We start from the raw sequence: 16,534 nt of genomic DNA, 5'->3' as shown, positions 1-16,534 counted from the left end.
TGTAAAAAGCAACAAGCACCACATATATCTAATGAGCGTATGCGCACAATGCCAAAGTTCCATCTCAAACGCCAAAGTCATTCAACTTTTCATTCCCCCAAAACGCCACCCGAATGCCTCCTCCAAGTCACATCCTCCCACCACCCCGCCCCCACCCCCATTAACCTCCACCACATTCCCATACCCCTCCTGCACCCGCGGATACTCCGCCATCTCCACCTCATTCAAATGGCTCCTCGTCCTCACACTGCTCCTTGCACTCCCCCCCACCATACTCTGCCTCATCAGCGCGCTTCGCCTCGCATCCGTTCTAGGCACCGCAGGCACGTGTTTAAACCCGCCCGCATGCCCATACCCGTAGCCATACTGCACAGGCCGTTTCCCGAGTGCGATGGCTGAACTCGCCGGGGAAGAGTGCGAGGTTGAGGCGTGTGTCCGGTAAGCGTGCGGTGGCCGCGGGACGGAGAGAACGTTAGAAGTAGAATCTTTAGTCGAGACATCAGACCTATTATATAAATCTTCCTCTGTAGTGCCCGGGCTCCAGCGCTCGTCTCCGCGGTAGATAGCTCCATCAGGACTAGCAGGCTCATCGACGTATATCGAGGAAAACGACGTAGCGGCCGAGAACTGGCGTGCGAGCGGGGGACGGGGGTGCTGCATTTTTTCGAGCTGCGGGTCGATGACGTTGCTGGAGGCGGTGTCTGTGTATTTGTGTCTGTGTGATTGTCTCTGGCTGGACCGCCGTTTGAGGGAGAGCATCCGGCCTGGGTGCTTTGGTGGCGGGACGCGAGGGCGCTCGAGACCGAGCATTTCGTAGCAGGCTTTTCCGACCCAGAGCATTTGCTCGTGTTCGCGGAGGTAGCGTTCGCCGCCGAAAGACTTCTGCACGATGGTGCGGGCCATCATGCCGAGCTTGCGGCGCTGCAAGGTTTTGTCGTACATGCGGCGGGTGATGATTTCTACGTCTTGGGGGGTAGGTTTGTGTGGGAGGATCGGTGGTGGTTGGTCTGGGGCGTCCTCTGCGTACTGCGCCCATTCGTCCAACATGGCGAGGAGATTGATCTGTGCGCGTGCGAGTCCGTAGGCGTCGTTTGGGGCGACGACTTCGCTGTAGCGCTTTCCGTCATCGGGATCAGTGAGCACACGTAGGGAAGCACCGACGTCTGTGCAGACAACGGGTGCGCCTGTGAGCGCAGCTTCACCGAGCGCGAGGGGTAGACCTTCAGAAACGGACGAGTTGAGGAAGAGCCAGGTATTGGCGAGGACCATAGCTGGGTCCGCAGTCCCTTTGAGAGCAACACTCTCCCCGAGGCCCTTGCAAGCGAGGATCTCTTGACACTCTGATGAGTAGACTGGAGACTTGTTGAGCGCACCATAGATGTCGAGCTTATAGTCCTTGAAACCCCACTCGTTAGAGATGATGTCGGCCGCAAGTAAAGCGTTTTTGATGTCCTTCGCAAACCAGACGTGAGAAAGCATCGTGACAGTGGGTGACTTCGTCTTGATCTCGGTCACGGGAGCGAACTTAGTCATGTCGGGTATACCGTTCACGATGGGATCGACCTTGCGTCGGAAGACGTTTCGGTGAGTAAGTTGGCCTTTTGAAGAGCCGATCTCAACTTCCCACCCCGGGTTGAAGAAGTCTAGACAAGTTAGTACAGCCTTTCAGCGCAAGCAGGATGCAACTTACCTGCACACGGGAGAATCTGATCAGCGTGATGCAGAATGAGACACGACGTCAACTTCATCAAGCCAAGAAGGGAGTTCCGAATGAAAGGCGGCAGGGTGCACATAGCAGATGAGAGGTAGAGATTCGTCTCACGCCAAGATATGGCATGATCCCAGATCTGGAGGGTGCAATTTCGCTTCAGCTTGCAGACAATGCCGTACGAAGCTGAGACGCTGTGATGGGAAGCCTGGAAGACACTCGGAATCTTCTCGGGAATAGGGATGGAAAAGATGAAGAGATCTAAAATGGTCAGCAAAAGTGTCTAAGTGATAATGGAAAGGCACTCACATCTGAACCACAGCTCCAGAGCAGTGTCGAGATGTCCAAGTGTAGGTAACTCGGTGCGAAACCACTCCGACGGTGGCTGCGCATTTGGCATGTCCTCTGTCAGCCACAGCTTTCTCCAAGTATCCTTGACGATCTCGCTCGTCCACACCTCCTTCCAGTGCCGAGAATCTTCGAAGTAAGTGTTGAGGTTGACCAGCGCTCGTGTGGCCTGCTTGACGTCCGCTGCAGTCATGTTGACTGATCGGGCGCCTCGTACAAGTGCAGTCAGCGTCGGGATGAAGTTGACTTTGATGTCATTGATCGTCGCGTCTTGGACCAGATTATCGACTTCACTGTCCAATTTGTTCGTGAACATGCCGTGTGAAGGGTGAAGAAAGTCCAGTCCCCAAAGAGGGATGATCTTCAGTGATTCGACATTCTCTTCAGTCTGATGCTTCGGGAGACCGAAATCGTTGGCGGACTCAACGACCATATGCCACTTGATAGTTCGGAGATTATTGATCAAGTCGCGGCGACATGCAGATACGCCGCCGCCCTCGTTCGGCCATGTGCCCGTGTCAACGGCGATAACGTGGAGGTTGTTCTCAGTGTCTCGCTGAAGCGTTTTTGTTCGCGTGAAGATAACAGCATCGCCTCCCTGTCCAAAGCTGAAGAGGTCACTCATGCGAATAGCGAGCGGCGTCCATGCACTGATGTCGCTGGTGAGATCCGCGCTTGCCATTATCGCATCGGCGTGTAGTGCTAGATAGTCCTCGGCCCTCAGGAGGCTTCCACGATCACGGCGGCGCCAGTAAGGTCGTAAAAGCGCTTCCTTGCGAATGAGCTCCTCGTCCACAAAGCGAACAACCACGCCATCGAGATCGAGTCGCTTCTTCCAAGCCTTCCAGAGTTGGGAACGAGCTCGAGAGGTAGAAATCTCTTGTCGCTTGATGTTGGTACGGAAGAAGCGGCTCATGAAGCTTGATGTCGGCGCTTTAAAGTCCAAGAGAGGGTTCTCATCCATGAAATTGCATCGTGAAGGCTTTTTCAGCACGCCCAGCCAGTCGTGGCGGATCATGTCAGGCGTATCTACCGTTTCACCGTTGAGCTTTGTCGAGATAACTGGGTGAAACTTGTGGTCGTACAACCAAGAGCATTCGTAAACGTCGGCACCCTGCACAAACGTTGCTTCATGGACACGTGGGGTCGGAATCCACCGCTCCATCTTTTCGGCATGGCGCACCGGAGGTGCACACCAGCTAACATTGACGGACATGTGGGGAAGTACGAACTCAGCTCTAAGCAACTCGTCATCGTACTTTGCGTTTTTGCGGTAGTGGTACTTGAAGCGGACTAAGTTACCATGCTGCATGTAGCTGCCGGATTCGATGTGACCTTTCGTATTGTACTGCACTTTGGCACCTTCATCGCTCCCCTGAAGGCAATTTCGGCCATACGGTAGCCTGGTGGTATGGAGCTTCGTTATCCTTCCGAATCGAGAAATTGGCGACGTTGGGTAGTCGTACGTAAACTCGTTGAAGACATTTCCGTTTTTGTACTCCTTGCGATTGTTGATGCGCATATCTCTGCCATACTCTGAGACTCGGGTGTGGCCCCAGGTTGGCTCCTCTTTCAGCACGCCCTGATAGAAGACGAGCTTGAAGCGATGGTCTTCCAGAGGATGAACGAACGCCGTTTCAGTCTCGCCGTAGCTACGAATGACAAGACGATCCTTCTTTTGAGAGATTAAGCTTCCTTTGACTGTGCTCGCAAGGGCGGAAATGTCTTTGCGGTTGTTGTAGAGAAAGAATGGCAGTGCCTTCGACATAGCAGCTCGGCTGTAAATCCATAGCCCTGTCAAGAAAAAGGTCGCTGGCTTGGCAAAGAAGCGTGGTGTCCTGCCTAATGCGCAGTTCAGCTCACGTTGGTACTCAGGGTCCGCCATAGTTGCGAGAACGAAGAATTTGATCCATGTGCCGACCACGTGGTAAACATAGGCGATGGGTGCCTTGAGCCGCTTGGTATAATCGCTAAAAATCATAGTTGTGGACCTGTTAAGTATAGGGTGGTGGGCCTCCTGGATATCAGCGGTGATCTGCCGATACTCTTTCTCGCTGAGCGCTTGGTCGCCACGGTTTCTGAAGTAATTGTACTTGTGTACTGACAAGAATGCGGCAAGATCGTACCTCGCCAGGCGAGAGAGAATCGTGCATGCTTCCTCCGATGCGACATTAGATAGAATCCACGACATCTCAGTGTTGGTGTACGGTCCGCGAGCTCCGAGACATCGGCGCAGAAACATCCTCCTTATGTCAAGTGGCAAAACATCCCACTGCGTGTCAGGGTCATATCCCAGACAAAGGTTGCGCAGTAGCTCTTTGCGACAGAGAGATTCAAAAGCGATCGCTTCGGGACCGGTCGTTCTAGAAGGCATTGAGCGCTTGTTGCACTCAGAGACGACATAGGGCTCATCGCTCGTCGGCCGACACACCAGCATGGATTCGGTAATTTCAGCCTGATGATGCGGCATACCGAACATGGTCTCGGCGCAAGCATGTAGCAATGTCTCAGCGATCACACGTGAACTACTGCTAATGTTCAGCTGTCCGGATGTACTTCCTTTGGTATCGGAAGCTACAAACAAGGCCAGACGCCCGTCGGAATACTGGGAGATGGCACGAAGATCAGTCTTTTCGTCGGTTACCGATTGCATGGGGACAATGAAGACTTTGATCAGTCCATTTTGCCACGCCAAGACTATCCTCTGAACCAGGAAAGGCATCGTAGGATATGCCTGCAGTGCCAGTCGCGAAACGGATTCGTGAGTGCACGAAAGCAGAATGGAAGTGACCTGATCGCCAGGATGGCCATACGGCAGCACCCTAAATCGATCCTCTTTCGGTGCAGCACGCAATTTGTCGGCGAATGCTTGAAGCTCGCTTTGACTCCACTCAGCATCCACGCCAGTTCCATTATAGGCATGAAATTTCTCTGCGCTTGACCAATGGATACGGTATCGAGATGGGAGTCCCCGAATGTGAACAGAATCTGACGAATCATTCGGAAGTTTTGGTCGGCGCTGGAAAATCTGCAACTTCTCGGCTATCCACATCCTAATATGGAAAGCCTCTGGAAGGCCAAGTTTGGCTGTGTGGAACGAGAGCAGAGCTGCGGTCCAAGTCGATGCGGCTAGCGCAATGACATTGTTGTATTGGAATTGCGGATGCATTGCCTTGAGTATACCCCCGACGCAAAATCCAAGAACAACAGCACACAGGAGAGGCATCAGGGCATGGGGCCCTGAGAATATCTTGTTGTACTGGTATAGCAAGAGTCCGCTGTATGCTCCCACATAGGCTAGGAACATGATCGCACCCAAGGGAGAGCTGTCGAAGATCCAGACAAGTGCGACGCTCACTGCCAAAGCCCAGACATGTACTCCGATGAAGTGACAGAGCGTGTTCCAGTACAGGTGCCGACGGAACTTCATATCATTGGACTTCGCCTTACGTATGTGAGGTATGTTTTCGATCGATACAGGTGCCATCTGCTCCGAGAGCTGATGTAGATGCTGAGCTTTGTAATCCAGAAGTACAGCACCGATCAAGTAATATGCTAATCCGAAGCCTATGGATAGGCGAAGTGTATCGTTCGTTTGCTGGGATAGGCCTATTAGCTTGACTCCGTTGAGCAAATCCAGCCAGCGATCCATGAGGGCCGTAAGGAAGTAGAGGATGCCACAGCCTACTTCGTCACTAGCGTTGCGCCAGTGTATGAAAGAGTTGTGTAGGCGTATTCCTTTCTGTGACTGTTGCATGCTCTCCAGAGCGACCTGTGTCTCAAGATTCCAAGTGGAGCTGTACGGTATGGGCCGTTTCGTGTCAGTAAGTCGACAGTACCAGTCCAGCAGGAAGAGCGTGGATTCCCAACATTCTCCAAGCTGCCTGACGAACGCGTCGTTGGTAGGCTTCGTCCAGAAATGGCGATTTCTTTCTTTCATAACGGCATTATAGAGCTCTGTACGACACAACGCAAGGATGGCTGGCTCGCTAAGGCCATAAAATAGATCCGCTGCGTCGATCGTGCCTTCGGACGATGGTGCGAGAGACGACGATAGAGCCGTCGAAGTTCGAGGACCCTTGCTTAGGCGGTTTGCTGATTTAGTATTAGTAAACCCCCATGTTAGAAGACTACAAAAGAAACTTACGTGAACGAGCACCACCTGCTGGTAGCTGCCTTTTGGCGCTTGTCTGCACATACCAATCCTTCACATCGCTGTCGTTGAGGGTTTTGATGTTGTGATACCATGTTACCCATTGGGTTGCAACGTGCCGTGTACCCAACAAGAGCAATGACACGAAAACAAACAAGATGCATGGATAGATGATGATGTCGTACCCATCAATCCAGATGGTGATGATTGGCGATATGATGAGTGTAGGCACCACAGCGATGATGACTCGTCGGCCGTTGAGAAACGAAGATCCAGGTATCTGGTACGTGGAAAGCACCGCCAAAACGGAAAGATACGATGTCAGACCAACCAGATAGAAGAAGTAAATGGCCCCTAGCCTGGGCCCTTCTACAGCGGATATAACGATAAACCCGACAAGGCTAGCGGCGAGGGTGAAAGCTAGGCCACCGATCAAGCGGGTCAAGACGAACATGTTTGCAGCTGAAAAGGCCATAGAGATGAGGTAGTAGGTACCGCCAATCGAAATCCAAGTGCCGATTGCTCCGGACAGTAAGAGCGAGGTCATCAAAGCCAGCGTAGCGTACTTTGATTCCTCTGGAAGCATCTTGGCGCTGAGGTAAAGTCCATGTCCCGTGGTAGACAAGAGTAGAATATCTAAACTAGTTAGTGTAATTAAAGAATGGGGTCATTGTTAAACTTACCAACAAGCGCCGGGATAGCGAACACACTGAGGAATGTGAAGCGGCGGTACCCTGGCATCACCGAAGCTTTCTGATCCGGATCAATGTCTGTCTGAGCCGCAGCATAAGCGGATGCAAAAGATGGTGCGTTAAAGATCCACATCGGAGGTTGATGGCCGGGCTCGTTGTAGTAGTCCCGGTGCTTCTTCGACAGCAATATACCGATATCGCTAGGCATGATGTCGAAGTAAGCTTCGCAGCGAGATCCCAAAGCGAAGAGTTCTGCGAAAGCAGCACTCTGGTCGGTATACTGATTGAACAATGGGTTCCGATCTGAAACCTCGATGTAGACCTCTTCAAACGCTGCTTTTCTAGCAGCGCAAAAGATGCAGAACAAGACGAAGTCCGTCACTGAGTCTACACCTTCCCGAGCGGTGAGCTTCTCGATGGAGGACGTGATTGTATCGAGACCTTTGTGATCCCGCCACCAGAGTGCGTTGCGAAGGTTTAGGTCGATGTGTCGGAACAGAGCCAATGCGTCTTGACGATCGAGGCAAGGTAGGCGACAGAGGCGGTACCACTTGATTCGGGCATGGACAAGTTGCTCGTCTGTTATCGTATTACTGATATACTCCATGTTGCTGAGCTTCTTGAGTTGGCGGTACGTAGGAACATCGACGAGCAATTCCTGGCAGTGGTTGCGTATTGACGAAAGTAACGGACATGACTCGTCCCAATCTGTATGCTGCATGTGCTGTACAAAGAGAAGAATGTCTGAAGACGACAAAAGGGACAGATCCTGCTCTATCCGCTGCGGAAGCTTCGTGAGTTGTCCAGACTCACTCTCGTGCTCGCTTAGCCCGTACTCCAAGAGGAAGCATTGGTATCTTGTGAAGCTCGACTTGCTCAAGTACGTGTGTAGCAATGCGCCTGCGATGTCCTGGATCGATTTTGATATGTATATGACCTGAGTTAAGGTTCGTTGCTCGGCTTCCCAGACCGCCCAAAATTGACTACCTGTTGGGGTGTGAAACCCAGAGTCAAGCCCAGTAAACACCCTTATTTGGTGGTAGTCGTCCGCTTCATCGGTTGCTTGCAAGAGTGCATTCGCGAAGGTAGAGAGATTATCCCGCGCGGTGGGGACAAGGTTGATATAACGACTCGCTGAGGTACTGTAGCTGAGAATTTGCTGTGCAACTTCGTGCAGCTTATTCGCGGGTAGCTTACTCAACAGATTGAGCTTCCGTAGACGCTGTTGTGACCGAAGAACATGATGGAAGTCGGTCTGGGTGGCATCGAAACCGATCGGGAAGCACCCAAGCGATCCATAAAGAGAACCGGCAAAAGAGCATGATAACGGGTTCGCGATGCGCTTCTCTACAGATGTACTCCAATTTGACGCAGCTGACACGGGGGATGTGGGCTCCAATGGTAACAGAGCTCCATTTTCATCGATCTCCGGAAACTGGACGGTCAACGTTGAAGAGCTTGAGTTGTCTTCCCCATCTGATTCCTCGGAGATATCAAGACCAGATATTGTGTTTCCCAGAAGTGGAAAGATTGGCTGTAGAGGAAGGTAGTCGTCAACAATACTTGAGAATTCGGACGATAGCTGTGACCGTTAGTACGTGAGATTCTGTATGCTTAATTCCTATGCGACTCACAACGCGGGTCGTGCGGAACTTTTCATGCACGTTCATGACTCTCCGGTCTTTAAGCCACTGGAAAGCAGCCAGCGGTTCCTCACAAGAGCGGACATCGGTGATGTCTGTGAGGGCGCAACGTCGCGCAAAATATGGTAGCGCACCGTGATAGCTACACCACATATGTGCTCGCCTTGTGACTGCGTGTGACAAATCCGCCTCGTCTTCAATGGTGTCCCACATCATCGTTAAGAATGGTCGTAGACATGCCTGCGACACGAACGCCTTGGTTGTTGTCTTCATCTTGTCCATTGCAAAATAGTCTCTTCTTTCTCCGTTCTCCATGATGGTGCCATTCCTGACCACCATGCCGGCGAAAAGCTTTAAGTTGAGCTTCCCGACATCGTGGAGAAACTCCGGCGCAGCGACTTCGAGGTACACGTCCAGACCGTAGGCGCGGAAAAGTTTGGCGAGAGCATTCAGCATGCGGATGCAAGTTCGCTCCCTCCAGCCGGCAACAAGCACGCCGTTGCAGTATCTCCGTTGGTCGGGTCGCCGTATAGCATCATTAAGGAATAACGAAACAAGATGAATCGCCTTCAGCATGTCTATTTCATTGTCCTTCGCGACGAATGGAAGAACCTTGAACAGGTCCAGCCGCGCGATGATGTGTGGACCCAGAGCAATGCTCTCATCGTTGACAGCCTCCAGTACGCCTGGCTCACCCGCATCGAGCACTATCATATCCCATGACTCCAATATCTGTCTCTCTGCCTGTGTAACGGGTGAATTGAGACAGCCGAGATATACACCGAACGACGATGGTTTGGCGGGAAGAGGTTGCTCAGGCCGAACGCCATGCGCTGTGTGAGACAGAACCAGTAACCGTTCCTGGACCGAGTACGGCAGGAGATCTTCGTCGGAATCATGCTATGTCAAGCTTTGTCAGCTTTGCAGCTCTTTGTAGAAGATTTGACCTACCTGGAGGAGTTTTCGAAGGCTACCCAAAGAGGTCCAGACAAGTGCAACGATTCCAAATAGTCCGCTCGCAGCAAGAATTGCTACCAGGGTCCACTCCCACCACTCGTGTACCTCTACACCATTTTTGAAAGCAGTGATTCCGAGTATGTTTGGCATGGTCTCGTATCATGCAAACGCTGGCGGGACGCGAGTTCTGGCGGTTGCCACGCCAGGGCGAAGTCAACCCAAAGGTTTGGTGCCGAAACGTGGGAAACACAGATCAGAACTCAGGCTCATTGACTAGGGACAAGCAAAAGCATGTCGATTAGAGAGTGTAACAGTGTCTCATGCTAAACGATACTGATGTCCTTGCGGACGATTGAACGATGACTGTCGGAAAGAAATTCGCTACCATAATCAGGTCGCCATAGCTCGGTGGCATATAAATGCCGGTACTATGGTAATCGTCTATGAGCCGGGCTGATGCACATAGACAGGCTGCGTACTAGCAGTCATGTGTCTGGTTTTCGTCCAGCAGCAACTTCAGCTAATCGCACCTCCGCGTGCCGGCGTATGTCTTGCGCCAGACAGGGTCTGTAGCGAAGAAGCATTGCCATCCTTCGAGAAGCTCGTGAAACCGAGCTTGGCAGCCATAACGGGCAGTGAAAGACGGACATTAGAGTGATTCTTGCAGCAGCCGACGCCTTTGGACCGGGCACTAAACACACGGAGATGGATACCTTCGGCAGCCAAGCCGCGTGCGTGGCCAAGCGCAATCTATCGTCGACGCCGGCTTTGTGTGCGGGGCAGGGCGGTAGTATAAGGAGGACGGTGAAGACTTGCAGTCAAGTCTCGCAGAAGCGTGACGCGAAGAGACGAGAGGCCCTGTTCTGGGAGGCTGAACAAGGACAAGGGGCGATCCGCTAGCGCCCGGCCCGTGCACAGTGCTGTTTTAACTAGCGCGGACATCGGCACCCTACCTTTAGCCTGACCACCTTCCCCATATGCACTTAATATCAACTCAATCTTCGATGTTGCACAACGCCTCAGCTCGACATGAACGACAGGGACGTATACGACCTGCCGCATTGCCAGATGATGAGCTTGCGTGGCGGCCGGCCAGAAGACTGCTTCGGTAGGAGACGCGTCGCCTCCTATACTCATTCACCGCGACTAGAAGCCGACGGCATTGAAGTCCTGCGGAACTCTGCAGCCGAAATGTCACCAGTGCTGGCTGCCTTGGAAGTGTCGGCACTCTCCGCCATACTCATCAGCAGCCTTCCTCAGATGAGATGGTACGTACCCGGTCGTACTCCTGCACGTTCTGCAGACATGCATGCTCAATGCAATGCCTTGCTGTCACGTTTCTTATACGGTGATATCAACTAAAGAGCGCCTCCGCACGTGGCGCAGATTCTGCCCTTTGCCTGAGATGGCCTTCTGCCAAGAACCCTGTTCAACTATACTTGCTCAGCGCCACCCACTTTTGTTGCTCACGCTATCGACCGGAACCAGTGTAGCTTTGGGGTTGCAGTGCACACCTCCAGACGCGTATCAAGAGCTCACCATGCCGCGTCATAGATCTAGGCCGATCCTACAACGGAAAACGGCACCAAAGTGAGCATTGCGAATCGATAGTTTGGCTTGTGCGTATATGCTTCTATATGCTCCATTTGGGACACAGGTCCAGCCATTGCCCAATAGATACCGTGGTACTTTTGCCGAGCCAAGAAATATTAATACGGGATCAAGATCCCCAAATTTTGTATCATCACACTGTTGCTCTTCGACACTGTCTACACAATGGCGCCGTCTTTCTTCGCGTCGTTGATTCTCTTTGCGTTTGCTCTCTTCGCCGAGAGAACGTTGGCGCAGAATGACACCAACCCGGACGATGGATCACCAGCAGCCATTTCAGCTGCGACAGTCTCCAGCACCATCCTTGTCCTCGCACGAGACGACACTTCCGCACAGAATGGCGCCACGTCTGGTCTACAAGGCTATGGCATTCCTTTCGAAGTAGTCACTGTCCCTCAGGCTGGAATCAGTAGTCTTCCAAACCTCAATGCATCCGCTACCCACGGAAACTACGGCGGTATTGTTCTAGTCAGCGAGGTTGGTTACAACTACGGCGACCAATACTACAGCGCTCTCACCAGGGCGCAATTCAACCAACTGTATAACTATCAGACCAACTTCGGCGTGCGCATGGTGCGACTGGACGTGTTCCCTACGAGCGACTTCGGCGTAGTCAGTCTTGGTGGTAATGTCAAAGATGAGCCGGTCGTCTTTACCAACGTCACTGGCTTTTCTACTGCAGGCTTGAAATCGTGAGTTACCCCATATTCTTACTTCGGGTAAATTTGGAGATCTTCTGCAACACCTGGCCAAGGCCAATGCTCTTAATATCCGGAGCTGCATGGTGACTAACGGATTCGACAGGAACGCGAATGTGAGCATTGCGAACATCTTCCACAACCCGGCGCAGATCACCAATACTTCGATTGCATGGGAATTTGCGAAGTTCAGCAACTCCGGCACTGCTGGTGTCATCAACCAGATTGGCACCCGCCAGCAGATGGCATGGTTCATACCATTTGCACTCGACTGGGCTCCGTCTTCGAACTATCTGCAACATGCGTGGATCAACTGGGTCACAAGAGGCCTTTACGTCGGCTTCCGCAGGCTATACCTCAACACTCAGGTGGATGACATGTTTCTCGAGACCCCTCTTTACACACCATCCGGCCAAACATATCGCTGCAAGCCCGACGATCTTACTGTACACGTTGATTGGCAGGCTACACTTAATGCGAAGATGCCGAAGGGCTCCGAGTACTTCGTCGAAATTGGACACAACGGAAACGGTGCCATTGAGGCTGCAACAGACACTACCGAGGGCGAGCGCACTTGCAGTCCAACTAACGGCATTGAGTATCCCGATCAGATTGATGGACCTCCCGACTACACGAAACCACCAGGTACGGGCAAGGACATATGGCCGACAACTCCTACCAAGTATGCGTGGTCTCTGGAGTGCAACGAGATTGATGAGCTGGAGAATTGGTTTGCGGATGAGACAAACCGCGACGCTTTCGCGCATATCTCACACACTTTGTAAGTTCACCATCTTGATTGATCAATGTTAGCTCATCGTTTCCATCAGTACTCATGAAGATCTTACCAACGCAACATACTCGGACACTTCCAAAGAAATTTCCTGGAACCAGGCTTGGCTGAAGCAGGTTGGCTTGGATGCTGCTGCACGCTTCAGTCCCAAGGGTATCATTCCTCCCGCCATCACGGGGTTGCACAACGCCGACGCTCTCCATGCATGGAAGGATAACGGAATCGTTAATGTCGTGGGTGACAACACGAGGCCCCTTCTCTTGAACACCGTGAACCGCTTCTGGCCGCTCAACACCACAGTGGCTGCCAACGGTTACGCCGGCATAAACGTCATGCCGCGATGGGCTACGGTCATCTACTACAACTGCGATCTCCCAGCCTGCACCCTGCAGGAATGGATCAACACATCGGGTGGAAAGGGTACCTTCACTGACCTGCTCGACAACGCACGCGACACCGCTGTGCGCAACCTCTTCGGCCTCCACTGGGACGCGTAAGTGACATCTCTCTCCACCAACCGCCCTTACTAACACAAGCCACAGCTACATGTTCCACCAAGCCAACCTCCGCGTAAACGACGTTCCCCAAACCACCGTCAACGGCGTAAAAGGCCAATTCTCCCTCCTCATGACCTGGGTCGAAACCACCACCGCAGAAATCATGCGCCTGTAAGCCGTCCCCCATCCGCCTGGCCCCTCTTCACTAACTAACCCCTCCCCTAGAACAACCTGGCCCTTCAAAACCCTCAAACACGACGACCTCGCAGCCGCCTTCCTCGCCCGCCAAACGCGCGACCTCTGCCGCCCCAGCCTAACCTGGCAGACGTCCGCCGACGGCAAGGGCATCGAGAGCGTGACGGTGTACACGGCGGGCGGGAACGCGTGCGAGACGACGATCCCGATTACGTTTCCGACGACGCCGGCGCAGACGACGGGCGCGACGAAGGAGCAGGTGGGGACGGATCCGTTGACGTTGTGGGTTACGATGAGTGGGGCGAGTAGGACGTATACTTTTAGTAAGGCGTTGCATTTGTAGAGAGAGAACGAGAGGGAGGGGGTGGGGCGGGGTGTATAGGATGGTATGCATACACGGGGGTGGAGACGGGTGAGGTGCATTCGCTAGATGTAGTGCTATCACTGCTATACCCAAAAAATAAGATATTGTTTCCTTTGCGATCTGCCATTTGCGAGAAGCCACCTGAGTGGTGCCATCTTACGAATCTGATGTTGCCTTGGAAGTACTGATTTCTTCTTCTGTTCGCGAAATCTGCACGCGTGCAGAATGTATGCACTCATTGCATGAGTACTCTTTCGCTGTTTCTCAAAGCGGCTAGTCCCGCACCATCCCAACCAATCAGAACTTACTCACTCCAACCACGCATTGTCGGGCGGAACTGTGTCTCGGAACGTTTCCCTCCTCTTCCGTGTTGCTACTCCATCGTCTACGAGTAGCCCACGTCCCCTACCTCAGCTATTCGTTCTCTCAGATCCTCAGCAACACTAGCGGACCTCCTACCCATCCGCGCCACGAATCCTGCGTCCACTGCCACCAACACAGCACAGCCACACCCACCCTTCCAATCAACCTACTAGCGGCCCGAACTCGACCAATCTATCCCCCTACTATACGAACCCTGCTATTAATACATTCATAGCGTAGCCTCCTCTTCCGCTCTTTGGCTAGCCACCCTTCGCTCTGTCCCACTAGCCTAGTCCGATCCTACACTACCTCTGACTTAATTCCAACGACACATGCGCAAAATGCGCATCTAGCACCTTCAGCTGAAAGAAGTTCAGCGGAAGAGACTTTACTCGCCTGCGCCCTTTGTTTATGAAAGTGCGAAGCGTCGCGCCACGATGCAATTTGGGGGGAGTGCTTAGGCTAACCAGGTTGAGCGCTGTGCGTAAATACCCATAGTACCTGCTAGTAACTACCCAATTGACGTTGGTCGCTACGTTACACATAAAAGCTTACCGTGCGTAGAGCTAGTGTTTTCCGTTCAGGCATATTGGGGTAGCGCCGAGGAGGGTCCGCAGCACCGCCTCTCGGGCCTCTCCTCACTCGTGGCTCTGTCTGCGCCTCGAACTCAGCTGCAATAATAGGGCACTGCGTATAGCAAGTCGCAAAAGGGCGCTTGGCTACCGGAAGGGGAGATCCATCCGCTCAATAATTCGCACTCTACGCGTTCCCTCATTGAATTGAAGCTTTCAAAAAGCCATCATGCCCAGCCTACCAGTATACCGTGATTCACCCGCTCCACAAAATGAAAATGAACGATCCAAGCGTACCATCCAAGAAAGCGCCCTCCCGCCCATGGTCGCTCCGCCGAAAAGTCCTGCTAGGCAGCGCCCTCGCCATCGTCGTCCTCGGCCTCGCGCTAGGTCTCGGTCTAGGACTAACACTCGGACGCGACGACGATGACGGAAACGATAATAATAACTCTCCTACGCCTACGGCAACCTCCTCACCTCTCCCCACACCGACCGGGAATCTGACTTGGACACCCCGTGTGAACGACACATGGCAGATCATCCTGCAGTCGAACATGATACTGGATAAGGACGCCAGCAGCGTGACGCCCGATGTCGCAGTCTACGACATCGATTTGTTTGACACGGACGACGAGACGATTTCTACGCTTCACCGTTTAGGGAAGAAAGTGATATGTTATTTCAGCGGGGGGAGCTATGAACCTGGGCGGCCGGATAGTGGAGATTTCCAGGAGGAGGATATGGGGAAGGAGCTGGATGGGTGGCCGGGGGAGAAGTGGTTGAGGCTGGGGAATGAGAACGTGCGTAAGATTATGAAGGCGAGGGTGGAGTTGGCGGGGAGGAAGGGGTGCGATGGTGTGGATCCGGACAACGTTGATGGCTTTGTGAGTGTTGACTTGACTTTCCTCTGGGTTTTCTCCGATACATGTGATAGAGAGCTGAAGGCAAGTTGTGTTGGGAAAGTGACTGACGCAGTCAGCAAAACGACAACGGTCTGGGCCTTACCGCCGACGACAGCATCTCGTTCATGGGCTATCTCTCCAACCTGACTGTGCCGCTCAAGCTCGCCCTTGGCCTCAAAAACGCAGGTGATATTATCGCCGAAGTCCTGCCTATCGTACACTTCTCCGTCAACGAGCAATGCGTTGAGGAGAGCGAGTGCGACACCTTCCACGCCTTCATCGACGCAGATAAGCCCGTGTTCCACATCGAATACCCCGATGGGGCAGGCGACCAGAGCGGACTGAAGAAGGGCGTCGTGCAGAAGTACTGCGGAGACCAGGGTGCGGCGGCAGGTTCCGACAGGTTCAGCACCGTACTGAAGAAGATGGACCTGGATGGCTGGGTCGAGTATTGCGATGAGGCTGTAAAGATCACGACAGTAAACCAGACAAATTCGGGAAGGTGAAGCAGTTGGAAAGTTTCCGACAACCTACCAATAACGTCAACATCACCGGTATCTTGCAGTGTAAAGAATTCGCAACCGGCGAACTAACGGAACGGGGAACTTGCGCGGATCTAAACTTGCTGTGCAGCGCCCCGTGTCGCGCAAGGTTTGACAAGGGCGAGCGAATTATCGCGTCCAGCACGCAAAGTCAGGTGCATGTGGAACGCAATTTTTCGGCACGAACCGAGTGTCGGTACTCTCCTTCCTACACAAGTCCGTAAGCTCCGATGCGGCTGGGAGGTACCTGGTAGAGGTACCTTGTCACGCAGTTCTGCCGAAGAGTCTGGAAACTGCGGGGTGCAGGAGGCAAACCCAGGCATGCTAGAGTAAGCCTCGTCAGCGCAATCAAGTTCTGAGACAGGAATTTCGAAAGCCAAATGCTGTTGCGGTAAAAGACTTTGCGGCGGCAATTGCGGGTGAAAGCTTGTGAAACATTGGATTTTGCTGGAAAACAGAGGGGATCACCATAGTCGCTACATTCGACTGCAATGAA

General features: G+C 52.9%; 3 protein-coding genes across 3 annotated transcripts; 2 read left to right on the top strand and 1 right to left on the bottom strand.

The window, feature by feature from the left end:
- Positions 1 to 81: 81 nt before the first annotated feature.
- On the bottom strand, positions 82 to 9,651 carry N0V89_001789 (uncharacterized protein; the record flags this gene model as incomplete). The annotated part of the gene is made up of 7 exons (XM_056210600.1): positions 82 to 1,643; positions 1,691 to 1,969; positions 2,018 to 6,151; positions 6,204 to 6,845; positions 6,893 to 8,483; positions 8,536 to 9,444; positions 9,496 to 9,651. 7 exons carry the CDS (start codon positions 9,649 to 9,651, stop codon positions 82 to 84), a joined length of 9,273 nt encoding a protein of 3,090 aa, XP_056074073.1.
- A 1,626-nt stretch (positions 9,652 to 11,277) lies between these two features.
- Positions 11,278 to 13,638, top strand: N0V89_001788 (uncharacterized protein; the record flags this gene model as incomplete). The annotated part of the gene is made up of 5 exons (XM_056210599.1): positions 11,278 to 11,804; positions 11,917 to 12,591; positions 12,641 to 13,096; positions 13,146 to 13,271; positions 13,326 to 13,638. 5 exons carry the CDS (start codon positions 11,278 to 11,280, stop codon positions 13,636 to 13,638), a joined length of 2,097 nt encoding a protein of 698 aa, XP_056074072.1.
- Positions 13,639 to 14,866: 1,228 nt separating this feature from the next.
- N0V89_001787 (uncharacterized protein) lies at positions 14,867 to 16,002 on the top strand (the record flags this gene model as incomplete). Its single annotated transcript, XM_056210598.1, has 2 exons — positions 14,867 to 15,478; positions 15,574 to 16,002. 2 exons carry the CDS (start codon positions 14,867 to 14,869, stop codon positions 16,000 to 16,002), a joined length of 1,041 nt encoding a protein of 346 aa, XP_056074071.1.
- Positions 16,003 to 16,534: the final 532 nt, after the last annotated feature.

The sequence above is a fragment of the Didymosphaeria variabile genome, assembly GCF_027946475.1.
Source record: "Didymosphaeria variabile strain IMI 356815 chromosome Unknown scaffold_2, whole genome shotgun sequence".
NCBI lineage: Eukaryota > Fungi > Ascomycota > Dothideomycetes > Pleosporales > Didymosphaeriaceae > Didymosphaeria > Didymosphaeria variabile.
This window is presented reverse-complemented; position numbering and strand designations above follow the sequence as displayed.